The following is a 21,404-nucleotide window of genomic DNA, read 5'->3' as shown; positions in this document are numbered from 1 at the left end:
GTGCAATCTACGCTCATCATGCACCATGTAATATTGCCTATTGATCTTGAGAGGAAACTACTATTTGAAGTGTGGTAAAGCGAACTGCGAGAAGTAACATTACCGTATTGGCGATTTGACACATGAATAAGGAGGATAAGAGAGATTCATGAAGCTCATCTATCGATGACCATAGGGTACACCCCTTAATAGCACTAGTCCATATGTGATGCACAAGGCTAGATGCTGTGTTATTTAGAGATGCGATGATCGATGGCTTTCTGGGCGCATCTTATTAATTATGAAGCTCTCCCACACACACAACATGCTTGAAAGCATATTTCATCTTGATTAACACGAGTCCTAGTGCTAGAGGTGGATCCAATAATCTCTGAGAACACTTTGTCTTATAAAGTTCCAACCATTTTTATATAACGTTTTTATTGTTTTATATACTTTTCCTGCAACCATTTACAATACCCATTTTTATTATTTTGAGATTAGAAAACAATTATTAAGTAAAATTTAGTAGAAAGTACAAGAAATATCAAGATCATTACAAGTAGCTTCTCGTGGTTCGATACTCTTATTTCGAAACTAGATACAACTGATCATCAGCATGACAAATTTGTGTACCACCCGGCCTCCCTTTTCAAGTTCGTGTACTAATTTGCTCCTAACGTGCAAGCTTATGTACCCCTAGTGCAAATACCTCAAAAAGAATCCTGTGAATACATGTTGAGAATCGGAACTTATGTTTTTTACACGGCAGATAAAAAAAATATTATTTATCTCAAAAAATGTCTAGATGCACGTCTATGTTTTTTTTCAGTTTTTATATTTTAAAATGTATTTTCAAACAATGGCTTCATGCGAGCCGAATTGGATTTCCAAACCAGAATGTAGCTAGTTGTTTTTTGAACAAGGCATGTAGCTAGTTAAGTTAAGTACGTACGTATCGGAATGGCATCCATGCATGATTGAGCAGCGTAGCATTCGCGCACAGGACCCATCACCGTCCTCATTCCCCGACCCCAGGCCACCGGCGGATCAAACCGGAACACGTCGCCCCTCCCCGTGCTGGAATTCAGTTCGCGGCAGCGCCGGCCTCACTCAATACGAAAAGGCGCGGCGAGACAGGTCAGTCGACCCATGCGTGCACCAACACGACGCGGGATGAACAGCTCCTACCAACGTTGTCCATTCCCTCCCATTCGTTTCTCGCGCGCCTAGGCCCCGCTCAGCACCTCCATGGCCGCCTCCCCTATATATAAGCGCCATGAACTCCCACTCCAACTCGTGCACAACCGAAGCTCGAGGAGCTCTCATCAGCACTGTGCTTACTGTGGTGATCGATAGACATATACTCTTGCAGTGGCCTGTTGTTCTCTTTGGGTTCAGTGATCGATCGCCTGCTCTGCTTTGTTCTGCTCTAACCTGTTTCTTTGGCCATGGTGGTGCTCGCGAAGCCGGCAGCGCTCGAGCAGATCTCGCTGCTGAGGACGCCGGAGCCGTGGGAGACTTTCTTGGGAGTCCCGGCCGTGGACCTGTCCGGGCCCGACGCGGCCGAGGACGTGGTGCGAGCCTGCGAGCAGTTCGGGTTCTTCAGCGTGGTGAACCACGGCGTGCCGGCTGGCGTTGTCGACCGGCTGGAGGCGGAGGCCGTCCGGTTCTTCGGGTCGTCGCAGGCGGTCAAGGACGCGTCGGCCCCCGCCGGCGCCGACCCGTTCGGGTACGGCAGCAAGCGCATCGGTCGCAATGGCGACATGGGGTGGCTCGAGTACCTCCTCCTCGCCATCGACCGTGACGCGCTCTCTGAAAAGGCCTCCCGTGCAGCCACGTCGACCGCGCTGAGAGACGCCATTAACGAGTACGTGGTCACGATGCGCGGGCTGGCGAGGACGGTGCTGGAGATGGTTGCCGATGGGCTGGGCGTGTCACCGCGGGGCGCGCTGGCGGACATGGTGACGGGGGACGCGAGCGACCAGGTGTTCCGGCTGAACCACTACCCGCCCTGCCCGCTGCTGCAGGGCCTCCCGCCCAGCTGCAGCGTCACGGGGTTCGGCGAGCACACCGACCCACAGCTCGTCTCCATCCTGCACTCCAACGGCACCGCCGGGCTCCAGGTGGCGCTCCACGACGGGCGGTGGGTGTCCGTCCCGCCCAACCGCGACGCCTTCTTCGTCAACGTCGGCGACTCCCTCCAGGTACGCACGCACGCCGCCCACATTCATCGACGACGGGATCAAGATTCTGTCCACGGCGTACGACAGCTAACTAATCAGCTCTTGGTCGGCCCATCCATCCTGCAGGTGCTAACGAATGGGAGGCTGAAGAGTGTCCGGCACCGGGTGGTGGCCGGCAGCGGGCTCAAGTCGCGGGTGTCGATGATCTACTTCGGCGGGCCACCGCTGGCGCAGAGGATTGCACCGCTGCCGCAGCTGCTGGCGGGGCTGCCGCTCTACAGGGAATTCACGTGGGGAGAGTACAAGAAGGCGGCCTACCGCTCTCGCCTCGGCGACAACCGCCTGGCCCCCTTCGAGGAGCCACCTGTCGCCGCCGGCCACCACCACTGGTCCTGATCCACCGGCGGTCTCAACAAGATACCAGGAGAGACCACACACCAGCTCCACCGAGGTAGCTTTGCCTAGCTTTTTCGTGTGACGTGTCGACGTGCACAAGGCTGCTGATTGCTCCATCCGCCATGAGTGACCTGGCTGCCTGTCTTTCTGTCGCTGTGGGCACAGCACGGAGACGAAGCCGATTCCTCGATCTCGCCGATCACTTTGGTCAAATGTACAGTTACTAGCACTAGAGATCGATCCAGCTTGTTGTTGGTTAATGCGCGCCGTATGTCTTTGTTGACATGCGGTGAAAGTTGATGTGTGTCGGAATCTTTCCAACAGGTGTGGTTACTACTCGAGTGTGCTACTCTATTCTATTTATAGGAGTCTTGTGTTTGTCCCTTCTTGTGCTCTGCTTCCTGTCTTCCTTTGCTTTTGTTGCTTCCACTTGTAGGCATGTTTGAGCTCATCTCATTGGGCGTATGCATGTGGGCCTTCTCCCACACTGTTCCCCAAGGGCCATGAATGTCTAATGTTGATAGTGCTTGACTCGTAGTGATTACACAATTTTTTTTTTGACAAAACTCAAAAGTGATTACAATGTGGGAGATCCCATTTTGATCTAGGGTCCATATGTTCCTGCTATCAGAAAACACATTTTAAATGTTAAAAAATGATGAACAAAAATTCCGTGCGCACATGTCGACATTCTATACGTGCACGCTAAATTTCGCGAAAAAACAACATTTTTTATGTGCTATGTAAAAAAAGATAAGAAAATATCCTCGTGAAGAGCTTTTTTAAGCACCAAAATTTGTCTTTTACACATGACACAAAAACAATGTCCTTTTTTGTGAAACAACTTTGCGAGTACATAGAACATCAAGATGTATGTACAACATTTTTTGTTGGATTTTTTCAACATTGTTTTTGCCACAAGGATCATGAATGTCTAATGTTGACAGTGTTTGAATCTTTTTGATTAGTGATTACACAATTTTTGTCTACAAAACTCAAAAGTGATTAAAATGGGTGGTATATATGTATATCTCCTATATAGGGATGTTTTTGCTCATGTGATTGGGCGTGTATGCACGTGGGTCTTCACATCGTAGAGTTCCTCATGGATATGCCTTGCCATGGGCAGCCCGGCCCGAGGCCCGGCCCGAAAATCCAAGGCATGGGCCAGAAAATGTTGGCCCAACAACTGGGATGGGCCAGGCCTGGGTAGCCCAAAAAACGATGTTTAACGAAGCAGCCCAGCTCGCGACCCGATGGGTTTTCCAGGCTATTGATCAGGCCGAGCTTGGGCATGATTTTTCATCGTCAGGTTTTTCTCGGCTCAGGCCGAGGCCCGGCCTAGACATGGCCAGGTATACTCAAGGAAGATGACACAGTTTGGACGCATGTCATTAGGCGATGCATGTGGGCCTTCTCCCCCATTGTATAGTTCCACAAGAACCATGAATATCTAATTATAAAGTTCGTCACGGCACTGCCGGCCGTTGACTGCTAGACTGTTAGTTACAATATTATTTTAGAAATACAAAAATATATAAGTTATCCGAAGTAGTGCAAAAGTGTTATCATGGAAGTACTGGTCAACTAACGTGAGACTGCTATTGTAGCGCAACGGTTCGGATATTTTTCCAGCGCCCACGGGTATCACCGGAAGAAATAAAGCGATTTCCTCGCAAAGAAATCACGAGCATGATATTCTTCCTTAATGTGGATCTAAACAGCGGGAGGAAGAAGCAAAAGTAGTAGGGTCAAACTCCTCTATCGACAAAATACAAGAAAAGTAAAAGTGTAAAATCACTTGTTTGAAATCTCTTAAACATAATCTTTGATGTTAGAAGTTGTATTTTTGGTGGTCAACAGGAAGAAATCACAAAAGAGGTAATCGCTAATAATCGTGAGGCGATCATAAACGACGGTGGTATGGGAAGATGCAGATAGTGGAGTACTACTGTTTCCAGTGCTACTGCAAAAGAAAACAGTAGCACTATGTGATGGAGTAAGTATAACTTTCTAAAGATACCATAAAAGAAGGTAATAGCATTTTATAGATGGCAGCATACAAAAACACAATCTTATTTTCTTAGGTTAAAAGATGGGGCGAATGTTAGATTTTCTTTTGAACTTCCGCTGAAGAATTATGCACTGCTCACTAGTAGGAAAAATGCTATAGGAGCACACTCATTGGAAGCACATCTATCTGAACGCACGCGGCTGCTATTAGTAGTCGTGGACCAAAAATGCGCACGTAACTGGTGTGCTCGTACTGGTCGCGGAGTAGATAGAAAGGCATACAACTACTAGGTGGGGCTCGGCTGTACTTGAATTCAGAAAGTACAGGTAGCGCGCACCAATGGGGGCACGCGACTTCTATGTTCATACCGATCATGTGCGTCTTTGCCCGCCCGCTTCCAATATATTATGTTGATGGACGCGGGTGAGCCAAAATATTAGTAGCATGCCTCATTTGGGCACCTTACTAGTAGTGTGCCCTATTTTGGGCACCCTACTACTAATTCTCAGGATTTGCACCCCGCGTTGATCGATGTCGCCTTTTTAGTTTTGAAAAAATAAAAGAAAATGATAGAAAATTTAAAAAATCCTTCGAGATGAACACCTCCTCTGCAGCAACGGTGAGCACCTCCGACGTCCTTCTCCTCCGCCTACATCCGATGTCGTTCTCCGTCTCTGCCAACAACTTGCTTAGATGCCCTGCTCCGCCACCACCGATGCCTGCATTTCTCCGCCACCGTCGATGCCTGCTCTGACTACCTCCTACAAGCCATCTCCTCTGGTCAACTTCACAAGGAGGCGACATGGACTCGATTGCTTTTTTCAGTTTTTAGGGTGTTTTGTGTAAAATCACGTGAACAGCTAGGCAATAGTCCCAACTTTTAAAAAAAAAAAACTGCAAAACAAAACTCACTAGAAACGGACAAGCGCACAGGGCTAATACATTACTAGCAGCGAGCCGAGCGCGCACACGACTAGTACCTGCCATACTAGTGGCGTGTCAGGTACACACGCGAGTAGTAGGCCCTTATCACTGCTGAGGTACCAGTGGCGAGCCAGGGCCCGTGACTGGAAGCCAAAAATGACACCGTTATGTAATTACTATCTAAAATCACCGTTGAGGTTGAAGATTCGTGTAAAAACTACCTTTCTTGTGCGCAGTTGGAAAATGGCCAGCGCGGAAAGATCTAGACCGGAAAAATAGTATTAGGTGGTTAATTCATATTTCATAGTTGACATTGGAAAAATAACATTGACACCTAAGATTTCCACGGTGAAATTGCTTTCAAAAAAATGTATCTAGTTACCGCGTCAAGAAAAACTACTGCTAGAACTACGGTTCAGGTTGAAATTACCATCCTGATGCACCACTGAGAAATTACCATAGTAGGAATATGCACCCACGAATAATTATATTAGGTATTGATGACCTGTTTCATAGTTGACATCGGCAAATTACTGTTGACGTTCAAGATTTGTATCGATAAATTTTCTTTAGAAAAAATATGGGTAGTTATCACCCCTCAGATTACTGCAGAAGCTGAATATTTATATATTTATATTGACTATTTACTGCAAAGAATACTATCATAATCTTAACAAAATTACTATCAAATTTTTTAAAAATGAAAAAAGGTCTTAAAAATGATGCATCGTTTCACGCGAAATGTTCATGTGTCTGAACAATGCCAAATGGTGTGGAAGCAGCAAAATCTCTCAACTTTTATATATGGATATGGATGTAAATATGTGGAGAGTATTTAAATGTCTATGAGTACGCACTTTTTATCTACAAAACTCAAAAGTGATTACAATCTGTGTTTCTTAAATATGGAATGGGTCCCGAAGGATCCTGACCATTGTTGTGTTATTTCTGGGCGGTTACATAAGCTTTCATACATGACCTTAAGAAATTAAAAATTACAACATTGTCTTGATCTTTTGTACAAAGAACCATGTACATCAGATTGGAAAAGCAATGTAGTCCTTGTAATTTGCTGCACATGTAATTAGATTTTCTTCCGATTGTCACATCCAGCAACTAATAGGACTACACATTCTCTTTTCCATTATAGGTAAAAATAATCAATTCTCCAAACTTCATTACTCAAAAATATGAAATCTTTGTTCATATCTGATGTGATAATGACGTTCAACTGACCATTGTAGAGAATATCATGTTTGTTAGTATTATAGTACCATTTTTTCACAAGACGCATATGACATATTTATACTAATTTATTTTACTTATTTATAACTCATTATATTAATATGCAATCATAACCAATGTCAGCATTCCTAAGTATTTTGTTACTGCATTCTTCACATAATTTTTCCATGTTTCCTTGGAGATGCCTCTACGATGTGAACATAATCTACATCATTCCTAAGTTTTCTTCACATAATTAATAGTAATTCACAATGAGAATTGTAGTTGTTACTTTTTTGAAGCATGGCCTCTTATAAAAACATTTTCTTGTTCCATATATGAGTGAAAAATAGAAGGACACTAGGGATGCCTCTACGAGCACGTGTCACTTGATGCATTCCATATGTGAGTAAATGTGTTCTCATGTCTATTTAGTGTTCTGGTTATGGTTTAAAGAATTAACTGAATTTTCTAGAGTTTATGGTGGTCTACTAATAAATTGAATTTTCAATCTGGCCACGTTGGCACGGCAAGGGTGGCGGCTTATGCAAGAACCAACTTCTTTATGTGTTATTTTTTCTGAAAACTAGATATTTCCCAAATTTCTCTGACTTGACGCTAAGCCACAGGCGGGTATGTCATACACATGGTGCAGCATCTTGCGTGGGGTAGAAATTCTGAAACAAGGAGTGGTGTGGAGAGTTGGTACCGGTGATTCCATGGAGGTGTGGTCTGATCCATGGATCCCTTGAGGAACCACGAGAAGACCGGTCAACCGGCGTGGACGTGCTCTTGTGGGTTCCTGATCTGATAAACCCAGTGACTGAACAATGGGACTCTGACCTTGCGCTTTATCTGTTTGTGAGGAGGATGGAAAGTCATTTTGGACATACCGTTGTGGAGATCATTTGGCATTGCATTATGATGTAAAGGGGGAAGGCTCAGTCAAATCGGTGCACCACCTTGGAGTAGCCATCCGCGATGCGAAGTAGGGAAGAGATGCGAGCTCGTCCTCGACGACTGCTCCCTCTACTTCACCGTCGAAGCAAATCTGGAAGCTCAAGTTGCTGGAAAAAATTCGAATTTTTCTGTGGAGGCTTGCACAAAACAGTCTGAATGAACATATAGAGGAAGCACATCGAGCTTGATACATGGTGCCCGATGTGTTTTAGGCTTGATGAGGACGACGGCCACCTGTTTGTTCGGTGCAATTATGTGAAGAAGGCTAGGAGAAAGTGAATCTAGAAGAGATCAGAGTTGCAGTGTTGGAGTGCCGAAACCGAGATGCTATATTTGAGCTGCTATGCTGTAAATCGTTGAAGCAAAAGGAGTTGGTCTCATTTTTATTGTACGAGTGAAATGCAAGAAACAGAGATAATTTTGGAGACAAGGCATAGTCAACTGAAGATGCGTGTTTTCAGATCAATAAACACTTAAGAGTTTGTGGGGGAACCTGCTGTAAAGGAACATACATCGATCCAAAGTGCAGCTTCTTTGTTATGCTATCATGTTTATGAAATATTGGGCAGGACTCCATGGGGAGAAGGATGCTGCAGATATCTGGGCTGGTGCAGATAACCTCATGCGGCTAGCATCGACGGGAGGGGAATGCTGAAACTGGGAATTCTGGTCCAGATCCTACTCTTCGCCTCGAAGATAAGAAGCCTGAGGATGATAAAGATGTTGGAGATATTGCCTGAAGAAATGCGTTGGGGAGATTGCTTTGGGATCCATTTACATGTTGCATGTTTCATACTGTCTTGATGCCTGGTGATCCTTTCGATGGTGGCTTGATCTTAATTGGTGGGATTTCAGTTCCACGTGCCATGTAATAAGACTTCTTAGTGTTAGTTTGGTTGTTGTTCGTTTGAACGGTAGCAGTAGGGGCGGCGCTTTCCCTTCTGTTTTTTATGTTTCCTGTAAACTACCTCAATATGGTTTTGTTATCTCGCCGATAATAAAATTTGATCCCCCGTTGAATCGCTTGGAAAAAAGTACAGCTTCTTTGATGGTCCCTAGACAGGAGTTTATCAAAGTAAATTTTGATGTTGCTTTCAACGATATACCGCGTTCAAATACATGAGGTTTTATTCTGCTTTCGGACCAGGGAGCCTCCATAGCTGGTGCAGCAGGAAACATAGAGCATGCCAAGTGAACGTGATGTTTTTGCTCATAGGTGTAGATGCACTTATTATGAAAAATGTATTTTACATTTATTTTAAAAATGTTTAAAAATTTCGAAATAAAGTCCTGAGTGTACGTCCTCACATTCTATGTTAGCTCACAAAAGTTTGGAAAAACATTTTTTGTGCACTATGTAATAAAGATAAAACAAATGTCTCGTTAAAAGCTATATTGGAGCATCGAAAATTATTTTTTTACACTGGCCACAAAAAATAATATTTTTCTGTGAAACTTAGTGCGCGAATATAGATTGTCTGGATGTACACCCTGATATTTTTTTCAAATTTTTTAAACATTTTTAAATATAATTTTAAATAGTGGATGCATCTACACCTATGAGCCAAAATAGATTTCCCATGCCAAGTCTGCTTTACAAGCTGAGGCATTAGCCTGAGCGGGGCGATCGATGGTACATCTCGGATGGATATCTATAGGGTTATTTTTTATACTGATTCTTCTACTCTTGTCCAAGCTCTGAAAATAACCAACTATGACCTTTCAGAGATTGGTGTTACATGTTTACTAAATTTCGATAAGTTTGAGTTTAGTTTTTGCCATCATGATTGTAATAAGTTAGCACATGAATTAGCTTAATATGGTGCTAGGGAGATTTTGCCGATCTCCCAGTGGATCGAGCATTGCCCATAATTGGTTTTTTGGTTTAGTTACCAGCGAGTTTGCTAAACAAGTGGTTTAATAAAGTAATATTTTCCACGTTGAATAAAAGAGAAAAGTCTAGAGCACGTGTAGAATTGTTTCTAGGAAAACTTCATCCACAAATGGTTAGCATCGATCACTTTTTATTTTCCCTTGGTTAAATATAATTGGCATTAAACTATATATATAGAAAAAATAGAAATATATCGATGGATAAGGGCATGCATAACTAGTTAAAATTTAAAACTTACTAAGTGTGAACAAATATATAATAAACATCAACATCAACAATATGGAATGGTAATTTACAGATCTATTAATTGGTATTGATGAAGATGTCCATTTTTTCTATATAATATTTCACAATCAAAAGAGTTCAAATTTGACTAAATTAATACGCTTTACTTTTATGGGGGAGATGTACTACATGTTTGGTCTCCTTCACCAAAGGTGGGTACCGCTCCCGCGTGAACTTTTTTCTCAACCGGGATCGGGTCCAGAATGACCCAAGAGCTGCTTATATTATAGCGGTGGGATTACAATTTACAAAAAGATCAAAAACAAAAGGAAAATACAAACAAGACCTACACTGTTACACAAAGGACTCGGAAACGGAAACAGAAAAAGCAATCAAGTATTTGGGACCTTTCTCCACCGCATCATGACGACAAACTCGACGGCCGGTGCAGCGATGCCAACGCTGAGGATGAACCACTCTGGATAGCACCTCCGTTGAACCTTCGTCTGGAGTTCAGAAGCCTCCAAGATGGCATGCGGCTAGGATGTTGAACAACCACTTGCTGGTGCCCTTGAGAGCTGCCAATCGGCAATAAGTAGACGCGATATGGGGCACACCGTTGTGAGTCCTCTACTGGTGAACTCTAGAGGAAAGCAGCAGAAGATTCTCGCCGTGCCAGCTGACGCAAAGCATGACCCCACCTCTCCCCTCCTTCATCACCTCCATGGTTGCGGGAAGAAGAAAGGAACAAGAAGCCCGAGCCAAAAGCACAGCCGGTGGCCTCCAGTGTTAGATGTAAAGGTGAAACTGCATACTCATTGAAGGATATGTCATCAACTCTTCTCTTAGCCGCCTCTGGCTCCAACCAGAGGAGCACCGCGGTGAGGAGGAGCAGGGCCATCGGACGCCAGAAGCGGCCTACTAGTTCTGGCGATTCACTCCGGACTAGCATAAAGCCAAGCACAAACATTAGAACTAAAGCTAAACCAAGACTACTTTCTTACAGGGAGGAGACCTCGGCCTGTTTGCCGACCCTAGATCTGGCGGAGCACTAGGAGAACTGGAAGGGAGCGAGAGCGGTTGGGAACAAGAGGAAGTCTCGCTCCCTTCTTATTTTCGCACTCTCGGGCGGCTTTGTCGTCTGCCATATTTGAGACACCACGGTTATGGGCTTCCCTCTAAACCCCTTTCTTCTCTGGGCCTCTGGCGACGATGAACATTATTGCACTCTGATACGTTTCCGACGTATCGATAATTTCTTATGTTCCATGCCACATTATTGATGATATCTACATGTTTTATGCACACTTTATGTCATATTCGTGCATTTTCTGGAATTAACCTATTAACAAGATGCCGAAGAGCCGATTGTCTGTTTTTCTGCTGTTTTTGGTTTCAGAAATCATAGTAACGAAATATTCTCGGAATTGGACGAAATCAACGCCCAGGGACCTATTTTGCCACGAAGCTTCCAGAAGACCGAAGAGGAGTCGAAGTGGGGCCACGAGGTGCCGCCACCATAGGGCGGCGTGGCCCAGGCCCTGGCCGCGCCGACCTATGGTGTGGGGCCCTCGTGTGGCCCCCCACGTTGCCCTTCCGCCTACTTAAAGCCTCCGTCGCGAAAACCCCGGTACGAGAGAACCACGATACGGAAAACCTTCCCGAGAGACGCCGCCGCCGCCAATCCCATCTCGGGGGATTCCGGAGATCTCCTCCGGCACCCTGCCGGAGAGGGGATTCATCTCCCGGAGGACTCTTCACCGCCATGGTCGCCTCCGGAGTGATGAGTGAGTAGTTCACCCCTGGACTATGGGTCCATAGCAGTAGCTAGATGGTTGTCTTCTCCTCATTGTGCTTCATTGTTGGATCTTGTGAGCTGCCTAACATGATCAAGATCATCTATCCGTAATACTATATGTTGTGTTTGTCGGGATCCGATGGATAGAGAATACCATGTTATGTTAATTATCAAGTTATTACCTATGTGTTGTTTATGCTCTTGCATGCTCTCCGTTATTAGTAGAGGCTCTGGCCAAGTTTTTGCTCTTAACTCCAAGAGGGAGTATTTATGCTCGATAGTGGGTTCATGCCTCCATTGATACCTGGGACGAGTGACGAGAAAGTTCTAAGGTTGTGTTGTGCTTGTTGCCACTAGGGATAAAACATTGATGCTATGTCTAAGGATGTAGTTGTTGATTACATTACGCACCATACTTAATGCAATTGTCTCGTTGCTTTGCAACTTAATACTGGAAGGGGTTCGGATGATAACCTCGAAGGTGGACTTTTTAGGCATAGATGCGGTTGGATGGCGGTCTATGTACTTTGTCGTAATGCCCAATTAAATCTCACTATACTTATCATGACATGTATGTGCATTGTTATGCCCTCTCTATTTGTCAATTGCCCGACTGTAATTTGTTCACCCAACATGCTTTTATCTTATGGGAGAGACACCTCTAGTGAGCTGTGGACCCCGGTCCATTCTTTTATACTTGAAATACAAATCTGCTGCAATACTTGTTTTTACTATTTTCTTGCAAACAATCATCTTCCACACAATACGGTTAACCCTTTGTTACAGCAAGCCGGTGAGATTGACAACCTCACTGTTTCGTTGGGGCAAAGTAATTTGGTTGTGTTGTGCAGGTTCCACGCTGGCGCCGGAATCTCTGGTGTTGCGCCGCACTACATCCCGCCGCCATCAACCTTCAACGTGCTTCTTGGCTCCTCCTGGTTCGATAAACCTTGGTTTCTTTCTGAGGGAAAACTTGTTGATGTGCGCATCATACCTTCCTCTTGGGGTTCCCAACGAACGTGTGAGTTACACGCCATCAAGCTCTTTTTCTGGCGCCGTTGCCGGGGAGATCAAGACACGCTGCAAGGGGAGTCTCCACTTCTCAATCTCTTTACTTTGTTTTTTCTTGCTTTATTTTATTTACTACTTTGTTTGCTGCATTATATTAAAACACAAAAAAATTAGTTGCTAGCTTTACCTTATTTACTGTCTTGTTTGCTATATCAAAAACACAAAAAAAATAGTTACTTGCATTTACTTTATCTAGTTTGTTTTATTTACTGCTGCTAAAATGGCCACCCCTGAAAATACTAAGTTGTGTGATTTCACAACCACAAATAATAATGATTTCATATGCACACCTATTGCTCCACCTGCTACTACAGCAGAATTCTTTGAAATTAAACCTGCTTTCTTGAATCTTGTTATGCGAGAGCAATTTTCACGTGTTAGTTCGATGATGCTGCTGCCCATCTCAATAATTTTTTTGAATTGTGTGAAATGCAAAAGTATAAAGATGTAGATGGTGACATTATAAAATTAAAATTGTTTCCTTTCTCATTTAGAGGAAGAGCTAAAGATTGGTTGCTATCTCTGCCTAAGAATAGTATTAATTCCTGGACTAAATGCAAGGATGCTTTTATTGGTAGATATTATCCCCCTGCTAAAATTATATCTTTGAGGAGTAGCATAATGAATTTTAAACAATTGGATAATGAACATGTTGCTCAAGCTTGGGAAAGAATGAAATCTTTGGTTAAAAATTGCCCAACCCATGGACTGACTACTTGGATGATCATCCAAACCTTCTATGCGGGACTAAATTTTTCTTCGCGGAATTTATTGGATTCAGCTGCTGGAGGTACCTTTATGTCCATCACTCTTGGTGAAGCAACAAAGCTCCTTGATAATATGATGGTTAATTACTCCGAATGGCACACGGAAAGAGCTCCACAAGGTAAGAAGGTAAATTCTGTTGAAGAATCCTCTTCCTTGAATGATAAGGTTGATGCTATTATGTCTATGCTTGTGAATGATAGGACTAATGTTGATCCTAATAATGTTCCGTTAGCTTCATTGGTTGCCCAAGAAGAACATGTTGATGTAAACTTCATTAAAAATAATAATTTCAACAACAATGCTTATCGGAACAATTCTAGTAATAACTATAGGCCATATCCTTATAATAATGGTAACGGTTATGCTAATTCTTATGGGAATTCTTACAACAATAATAGGAATACACCCCCTGGACTTGAAGCTATGCTTAAAGAATTTATTAATACACAAACTGCCTTTAACAAATCTGTTGAGGAAAAGCTCAATAAAATTGATATTCTCGCTTCTAAGGTTGATAGTCTTGCCTCTGATGTTGATCTTTTGAAATCGAAAGTTATGCCTAATAGGGATATTGAAAATAAAATTGTTACTACAGCAAATGCCATCCAAGTTAGAATTAATGAGAATATAAGATTAATGGCTGAACTGCGTGCAAGGTGGGATAGAGAAGAAAATGAAAAACTAGCTAAAGAGAAAAATGTAGCTAAAGTTTGGACTATTACCACCACTAGCAATGCTAATGATTCACATGTTGCTGCACCTCCTACTATTAATGGTAAAATAATTGGTGTTGGCGATGTTTCTACTCCTAGTGCAAAGCGCGCAAAATTATCTGAAACTGCTAAAACTGCTGAAACTGCTTGTGATAAAACTGCTGAAATTTTTTCCAACCTTGGGGATGATAATCCCATTGCTTTAGATTATAATGATTTAGATTTTGATGATTGCCACATCTCTGAAGTTATAAAGTTTTTACAAAAACTTGCTAAGAGTCCCAATGCTAGCGCTGTAAACTTGGCTTTCACAAAACATATTACAAATGCTCTCATAAAAGCTAGAGAAGAGAAACTGAAACTTGAAACTTCTATTCCTAGAAAGCTAGAGGATGGTTGGGAGCCCATCATTAAAATGAGGGTCAATGATTTTGATTGTAATGCTTTATGTGATCTTGGTGCAAGTATTTCTGTTATGCCTAAAAAGGTCTATGATATGCTTGACTTGCCACCATTGAAGAATTGTTATTTGGATGTTAATCTCGCTGATAATGCTAAAAAGAAACCTTTGGGGAGAGTTGATAATGTTCATATTATGGTTAACAATAACCTTGTCCCCGTTGATTTTGTTGTCTTGGATATTGAATGCAATGCATCTTGCCCGATTATATTGGGAAGACCTTTTCTTCGAACCGTTGGTGCTACTATTGATATGAAGGAAGGTAATATTAAATATCAATTTCCTCTCAAGAAAGGTATGGAACACTTCCCTAGAAAGAGAATGAAGTTACCTTATGATTCTATTATTAGAACAAATTATGATGTTGATGCTTCATCTCTTGATGTTACTTGATATACACTTTCTGCGCTTAGCTGAAAGGCGTTAAAGAAAAGCGCTTATGGGAGACAACCCATGTTTTTACTACAGTATTTTTTGTTTTATATTTGAGTCTTGGAAGTTGTTTACTACTGTAGCAACCTCTCCTTATCTTAGTTTTATGTTTTGTTGTGCCAAGTAAAGTCTTTGATAGTAAAGTAAATACTAGATTTGGATTACTGCGCAGAAATAGATTTCTTTGCTGTCACGAATCTGGATCTAATTCTCTGTAGGTAACTCAGAAAATTAAGCCAATTTACGTGAGTGATCCTCAGATATGTACGCAACTTTCATTCAATTTTGGAATTTTCATTTGAGCAAGTCTGGTGCCCTAATAAAATCCATCTTTACGGACTGTTCTGTTTTGACAGATTCTGCCTTTTATTTCGCATTGCCTCTTTTGCTATGTTGGATGAATTTCTTTGATCCATTAATGTCCAGTAGCTTTATGCAATGTCCAGAAGTGTTAAGAATGATTGTGTCACCTCTGAACATGTTAATTTTTATTGTGCACTAACCCTCTAATGAGTTGTTTCGAGTTTGGTGTGGAGGAAGTTTTCAAGGATCAAGAGAGGAGTATGATACAATATGATCAAGGAGAGTGAAAGCTCTAAGCTTGGGGATGCCCCGGTGGTTCACCCCTGCATATTCTAAGAAGACTCAAGCGTCTAAGCTTGGGGATGCCCAAGGCATCCCCTTCTTCATCGATAACATTATCGGGTTCCTCCCCGAAACTATATTTTTATTCCGTCACATCTTATGCACTTTGCTTGGATCGTCGGTTTGTTTTTGTTTTTGTTTTGTTTGAATAAAATGGATCCTAGCATTCACTTTATGGGAGAGAGACACGCTCCGCTGTAGCATATGGACAAGTATGTCCTTAGGCTTTACTCATAGTATTCATGGCGAAGTTTCTTTTTCGTTAAATTGTTATATGGTTGGAATTGGAAAATACTACATGTAGTGATTCTAAAATGTCTTGGATAATTTGATACTTGGCAATTGTTGTGCTCATGTTTAAGCTCTTGCATCATATACTTTGCACTCATTAATGAAGAAACACTTAGAGCTTGCTAATTTGGTTTGCATATTTGGTTTCTCTAGAGTCTAGATAATATCTAGTATTGAGTTTTGAACAACAAGGAAGACGGTGTAGAGTCTTATAATGTTTACAATATGTCTTTTATGTGAGTTTTGCTGCACCGTTCATCCTTGTGTTTGTTTCAAATAACCTTGCTAGCCTAAACCTTGTATCGAGAGGGAATACTTCTCATGCATCCAAAATCTTTGAGCCAACCACTATGCCATTTGTGTCCACCATACCTACCTACTACATGGTATTTATCCGCCATTCCAAAGTAAATTGCTTGAGTGCTACCTTTAAAATTTCCATCATTCACCTTTGCAATATATAGCTCATGGGACAAATAGCTTAAAAACTATTGTGGTATTGAATATGTACTTATGCACTTTATCTCTTATTAAGTTGCTTGTTGTGCGATAACCATGTTTCTGGGGACGCCATCAACTATTCTTTGTTGAATATCATGTGAGTTGCTATGCATGTCCGTCTTGTCTGAAGTAAGAGAGATCTACCACCTTAATATTTGGAGCATGCATATTGTTAGAGAAGAACATTGGGCCGCTAACTAAAGCCATGATTCATGGTGGAAGTTTCAGTTTTGGACATATATCCTCAATCTCATATGAGAATAATAATTGTTGCCACATGCTTATGCATTAAAGAGGAGTCCATTATCCGTTGTCCATGTTGTCCCGGTATGGATGTCTAAGTTGAGAATAATCAAAAGCAAGAAATCCAAAATGCGAGCTTTCTCCTTAGACCTTTGTACAGGCGGCATGGAGGTACCCCATTGTGACACTTGGTTAAAACATGTGTATTGCAATGATCCGGTAGTCCAAGCTAATTAGGACAAGGTGCGGGCACTATTAGTATACTATGCGTGAGACTTGCAACTTGTAAGATATAATTTACATAACTCATATGCTTTATTACTACCGTTGACAAAATTGTTTCATGTTTTCAAAATAAAAGCTCTAGCATAAATATCGCAATCGATGCTTTCCTCTTTGAAGGACCATTCTTTTTACCTTTATGTTGAGTCAGTTCACCTATCTCTCTCCATCTCAAGAAGCAAACACTTGTGTGAACTGTGCATTGATTCCTACATACTTGCATATTGCACTTGTTATATTACTCTATGTTGACAATTATCCATGAGATATACATGTTACAAGTTGAAAGCAACCGCTGAAACTTAATCTTCCTTTGTGTTGCTTCGATACCTTTACTTTGATTTATTGCTTTATGAGTTAACTCTTATGCAAGACTTATTGATGCTTGTCTTGAAGTACTATTCATGAAAAGTCTTTGCGTTATGATTCACTTGTTTACTCATGTCATTACCATTGTTTTGATCGCTGTATTCATTACATATGTTTACAAATAGTATGATCAAGGTTATGATGGCATGTCACTTCAGAAATTATCTTTGTTATCGTTTTACCTCGCTCGGGACGAGCAGAACTAAGCTTGGGGATGCCGATACGTCTCCGACGTATCGATAATTTTTTATGTTCCATGCCACATTATTGATGATATCTACATGTTTTATGCATACTTTATGTCATATTCGTGCATTTTCACGGAACTAACCTATTAACAAAATGCCGAAGAGCCGATTCTTGTTTTCCGCTGTTTTTGGTTTCGGAAATCCTAGTAACGAAATATTCTCGGAATTGGACGAAATCAACGCCCGGGGTCCTATTTTGCCACGAAGCTTCCAGAAGACCGAAGGGCAGTCGAAGTGGGGCCACGAGGTGCCGCCACCATAGGGCGGCGCGGCCCAGGCCCTGGCCGCGCCGACCTATGGTGTGGGGCCCTCGTGTGGCCCCCCACGTTGCACTTCCGCCTACTTAAAGCCTCCGTCGCGAAAACCCCAGTACAGAGAACCACGATACTGAAAACCTTCCAGAGACGCCGCCGCCGCCAATCCCATCTCGGGGGATTCTGGAGATCTCCTCCGGCACCCTGCCGGAGAGGGGATTCATCTCCCGGAGGACTCTTCACCGCCATGGTCGCCTCCGGAGTGATGAGTGAGTAGTTCACCCCTGGACTATGGGTCCATAGCGATAGCTAGATGGTTGTCTTCTCCTCATTGTGCTTCATTGTTGGATCTTGTGAGCTGCCTAACATGATCAAGATCATCTATCTGTAATACTATATGTTGCGTTTGTCGGGATCCGATGGATAGAGAATACCATGTTATGTTAATTATCAAGTTATTACCTATGTGTTGTTTATGATCTTGCATGCTCTCCGTTATTAGTAGAGGCTCTGGCCAAGTTTTTGCTCTTAACTCCAAGAGGGAGTATTTATGCTCGATAGTGGGTTCATGCCTCCATTGATACCGGGACAGTGACAGAAAGTTCTAAGGTTGTGTTGTGTTGTTGCCACTAGGGATAAAACATTGATGCTATGTCTAAGGATGTAGTTTTTGATTACATTACGCACCATACTTAATGCAATTGTCTGTTGCTTTGCAACTTAATACTGGAAGGGGTTCGGATGATAACCTCGAAGGTGGACTTTTTAGGCATAGATGCGGTTGGATGGCGGTCTATGTACTTTGTCGTAATGCCCAATTAAATCTCACTATACTTATCATGACATGTATGTGCATTGTTATGCCCTCTCTATTTGTCAATTGCCCGACTGTAATTTGTTCACCCAACATGCTTTTATCTTATGGGAGAGACACCTCTAGTGAACTCGTGGACCCCGGTCCATTCTTTTATACTCGAAATACAAATCTGCTTGCAATACTTGTTTTTACTGTTTTCTTGCAAACAATCATCTTCCACACAATACGGTTAACCCTTTGTTACAGCAAGCCGGTGAGATTGACAACCTCACTGTTTCGTTGGGGCAAAGTACTTTGGTTGTGTTGTGCATGTTCCACGTTGGTGCCGAAATCTCTGGTGTTGCGCCGCACTACATCCCGCCGCCATCAACCTTCAACGTGCTTCTTGGCTCCTCCTGGTTCGATAAACTTTGGTTTCTTTCTGAGGGAAAACTTGCTGCTGTGCGCATCATACCTTCCTTTTGGGGTTCCCAACGAACGTGTGAGTTACACGCCATCACACTCATGCCTCCACCTATAGTGTTGCGGCCAGTCGCACGTCCACGTCACTAGTAAGGTTGGCCGCATATGCTTCCTCGTCGTTGTCTCGACGGTCAGGGCATCATATTTAGCCATCTCTGTACGCCGTCCGACACAAAATGGGCTGATGCCACTACTCTCCACGTGTGAATGTTGCGCCGAATGAACTTCAAATAGAAACTAGGGGCCGCGTCGATTTCAATAGTCAGGCCATGCTTCACAAAGAAAGCCCACTAGCCCTTCCAGCAGCCGCATGTCTTCGAACTATACCTTAACGCCAAGAATAAAATGGAAAACATATATCCCAACATATATTGGGTTAAGGGCAACGCTACGCGTCGGGCGCCGGATATGGAGCCAAAAATCGGTCGTCCTCCGCGCCGTCTGATGGCGATCCGATGGGCAGAATTAACTGTAACACGGCCCCTTACTTTTTGTAAACTCAACCCGCAGTCCTTACATCCCCAGTTAACCCGAAAGGATATGTTTCTTTGGGTCTGACCTTCTCAATATTTACGACAAAACTGCCACTCGACGACAGTATTTCAACAAAATCTCTCACTCCACTTACAAAATATATATACTATTACAACAAAAAATTAAACAAATAGTCTTATAAAAAAATGGTTAAACAACAATTATTTTGGTATAGATTGGTTTACAACAAAAATTGACAGCAATTACAATAAAAAATCAAAAGCTATAACAACAAAAAACATGTGTTCGTGGCTGTGAAAAATTGGTTAAAAATAACACATTATATACATATCCAATTACAACAAAAATCACCAGCTATTTTTACCAAAAAATATTGGCGATCACAATAAAATAATTTATGGCAAACGTCCAGGTAAACATTACAACATCTCTGACATGCTTTCTCTATAATATACGTAATTGTTACAAAACTAACGAACATATACAATATCTCTAAGAAAAAAAGTATCCATGACTAAAACAATTACACCAAAAATCACAAATAATTACAACAAAAAACTCATGCGTTTACAACATATCAAGAAACACACATTTTCGTAAAATATCACTTAGAAAAATCTTACAAATTATGTCATTTGAATTTACAATAAATTTTTATCTAATTGTTACGATCTGGAAACAACACTATAGATTTCTTTAAAAAAACAGAACTTCAGTTTTGGGCCGAAAAAACAGGCCCATATAAGACCGCGTGGGAGCGAGCGAAAACAACTGAGTCACCGGATCGGAAGCGTTTTCCTTGGGTTAAACATCACTAATCTCACTAACATTAACATAATCTAAATACCAAAAGTGCTACTCCTACTGTACTTCCGGCGCACATAATTTCATCACGGTATAGTAGGCACGCACTAAACGCGGCAAATACAACGAAGTTCTAAATTATTTTTTTACAAACTAGTACAGTACTAGGAGTATTACATGTGGTAGTAGGAGTAGTAAATTTAGCCGAGCACCTGAACCCGATCTGTCGAGCACCCCACCAAGTTCCCATGCGCGCGCGCTGTACGGTAGGATGGATCGTGTCCAGCACATTCCGGTCACTTCTGCGTTTTCTTCTTCCACAGGTCGGCCAGCAGCCGTACGGCGCCGCCGGATTTCCGCTTCCAGCCAGAGCCTTCGCCATCCACGTCGTCCTGCATGTCCATCTTCCCGTTGTTGCTACCGACCGAGCCGTGGCGCCGCATGTCGTTGCCGCCCGGCGCGCCACCGAGCACCGCGGCGGCCTCCTCGGCCGCCTTACGCCACTGCTCGCTCTGGACGCGCGAACGCCGCGCCTCGGCCTCCAGCTGCTCCCGCGCGCGCTCCGACGCTGCGAGCCGCTCGGCTAGTTGTGCCTCACGAGCCGCGCTCTCCCTTAGAGCGCGCTCGGCTTCCCTCGCCCTCGCTTCTGTCGTCTCCCTCGCGGTGTCCGCGGCGTCGGAGACAGTCTTTGCAAGGGCAGCGTTGCTTGCTCTGAGAGCGGCGATTTCGGTGTCCTTGGCAACTAGCTTCGTCGTCAGCTCACTGATATTGGTGTTCTTCGCCTTCAGCTCCACCCTCAGCTCGTCTGCCTCCATGTCCCTCACCATCAGCTTCGCTCTCACCTCGTAGACCTCCCTGTCCATCACCTCCAGCTTATTCCTCAGCCGGTCGGCCTCCGGGTTTTCCCTCTTTCCGTCGCCGTCTGCAACAAGGGCAACATTTTTGCTCA

At 43.0% G+C, this 21,404-nt stretch overlaps 1 protein-coding gene across 1 annotated transcript; it reads left to right on the top strand.

Annotated features, from left to right (window-relative positions):
* Window positions 1–1,158: 1,158 nt before the first annotated feature.
* Window positions 1,159–2,939, top strand: LOC124649893 (gibberellin 2-beta-dioxygenase 3-like). The gene is made up of 2 exons (XM_047189463.1): window positions 1,159–2,186; window positions 2,292–2,939. Exons 1-2 carry the CDS (start codon window positions 1,431–1,433, stop codon window positions 2,559–2,561), a joined length of 1,026 nt encoding a protein of 341 aa, XP_047045419.1. The 5' UTR covers window positions 1,159–1,430; the 3' UTR covers window positions 2,562–2,939.
* The last annotated feature ends 18,465 nt before the right edge of the window (window positions 2,940–21,404 follow it).

The sequence above is a fragment of the Lolium rigidum genome, chromosome 4, assembly GCF_022539505.1.
Source record: "Lolium rigidum isolate FL_2022 chromosome 4, APGP_CSIRO_Lrig_0.1, whole genome shotgun sequence".
NCBI classification, from domain to species: Eukaryota; Viridiplantae; Streptophyta; class Magnoliopsida; order Poales; family Poaceae; genus Lolium; species Lolium rigidum.
Note: the sequence above shows the minus strand (reverse complement) of the source record. Positions and strands in the feature narration are given on the sequence as shown.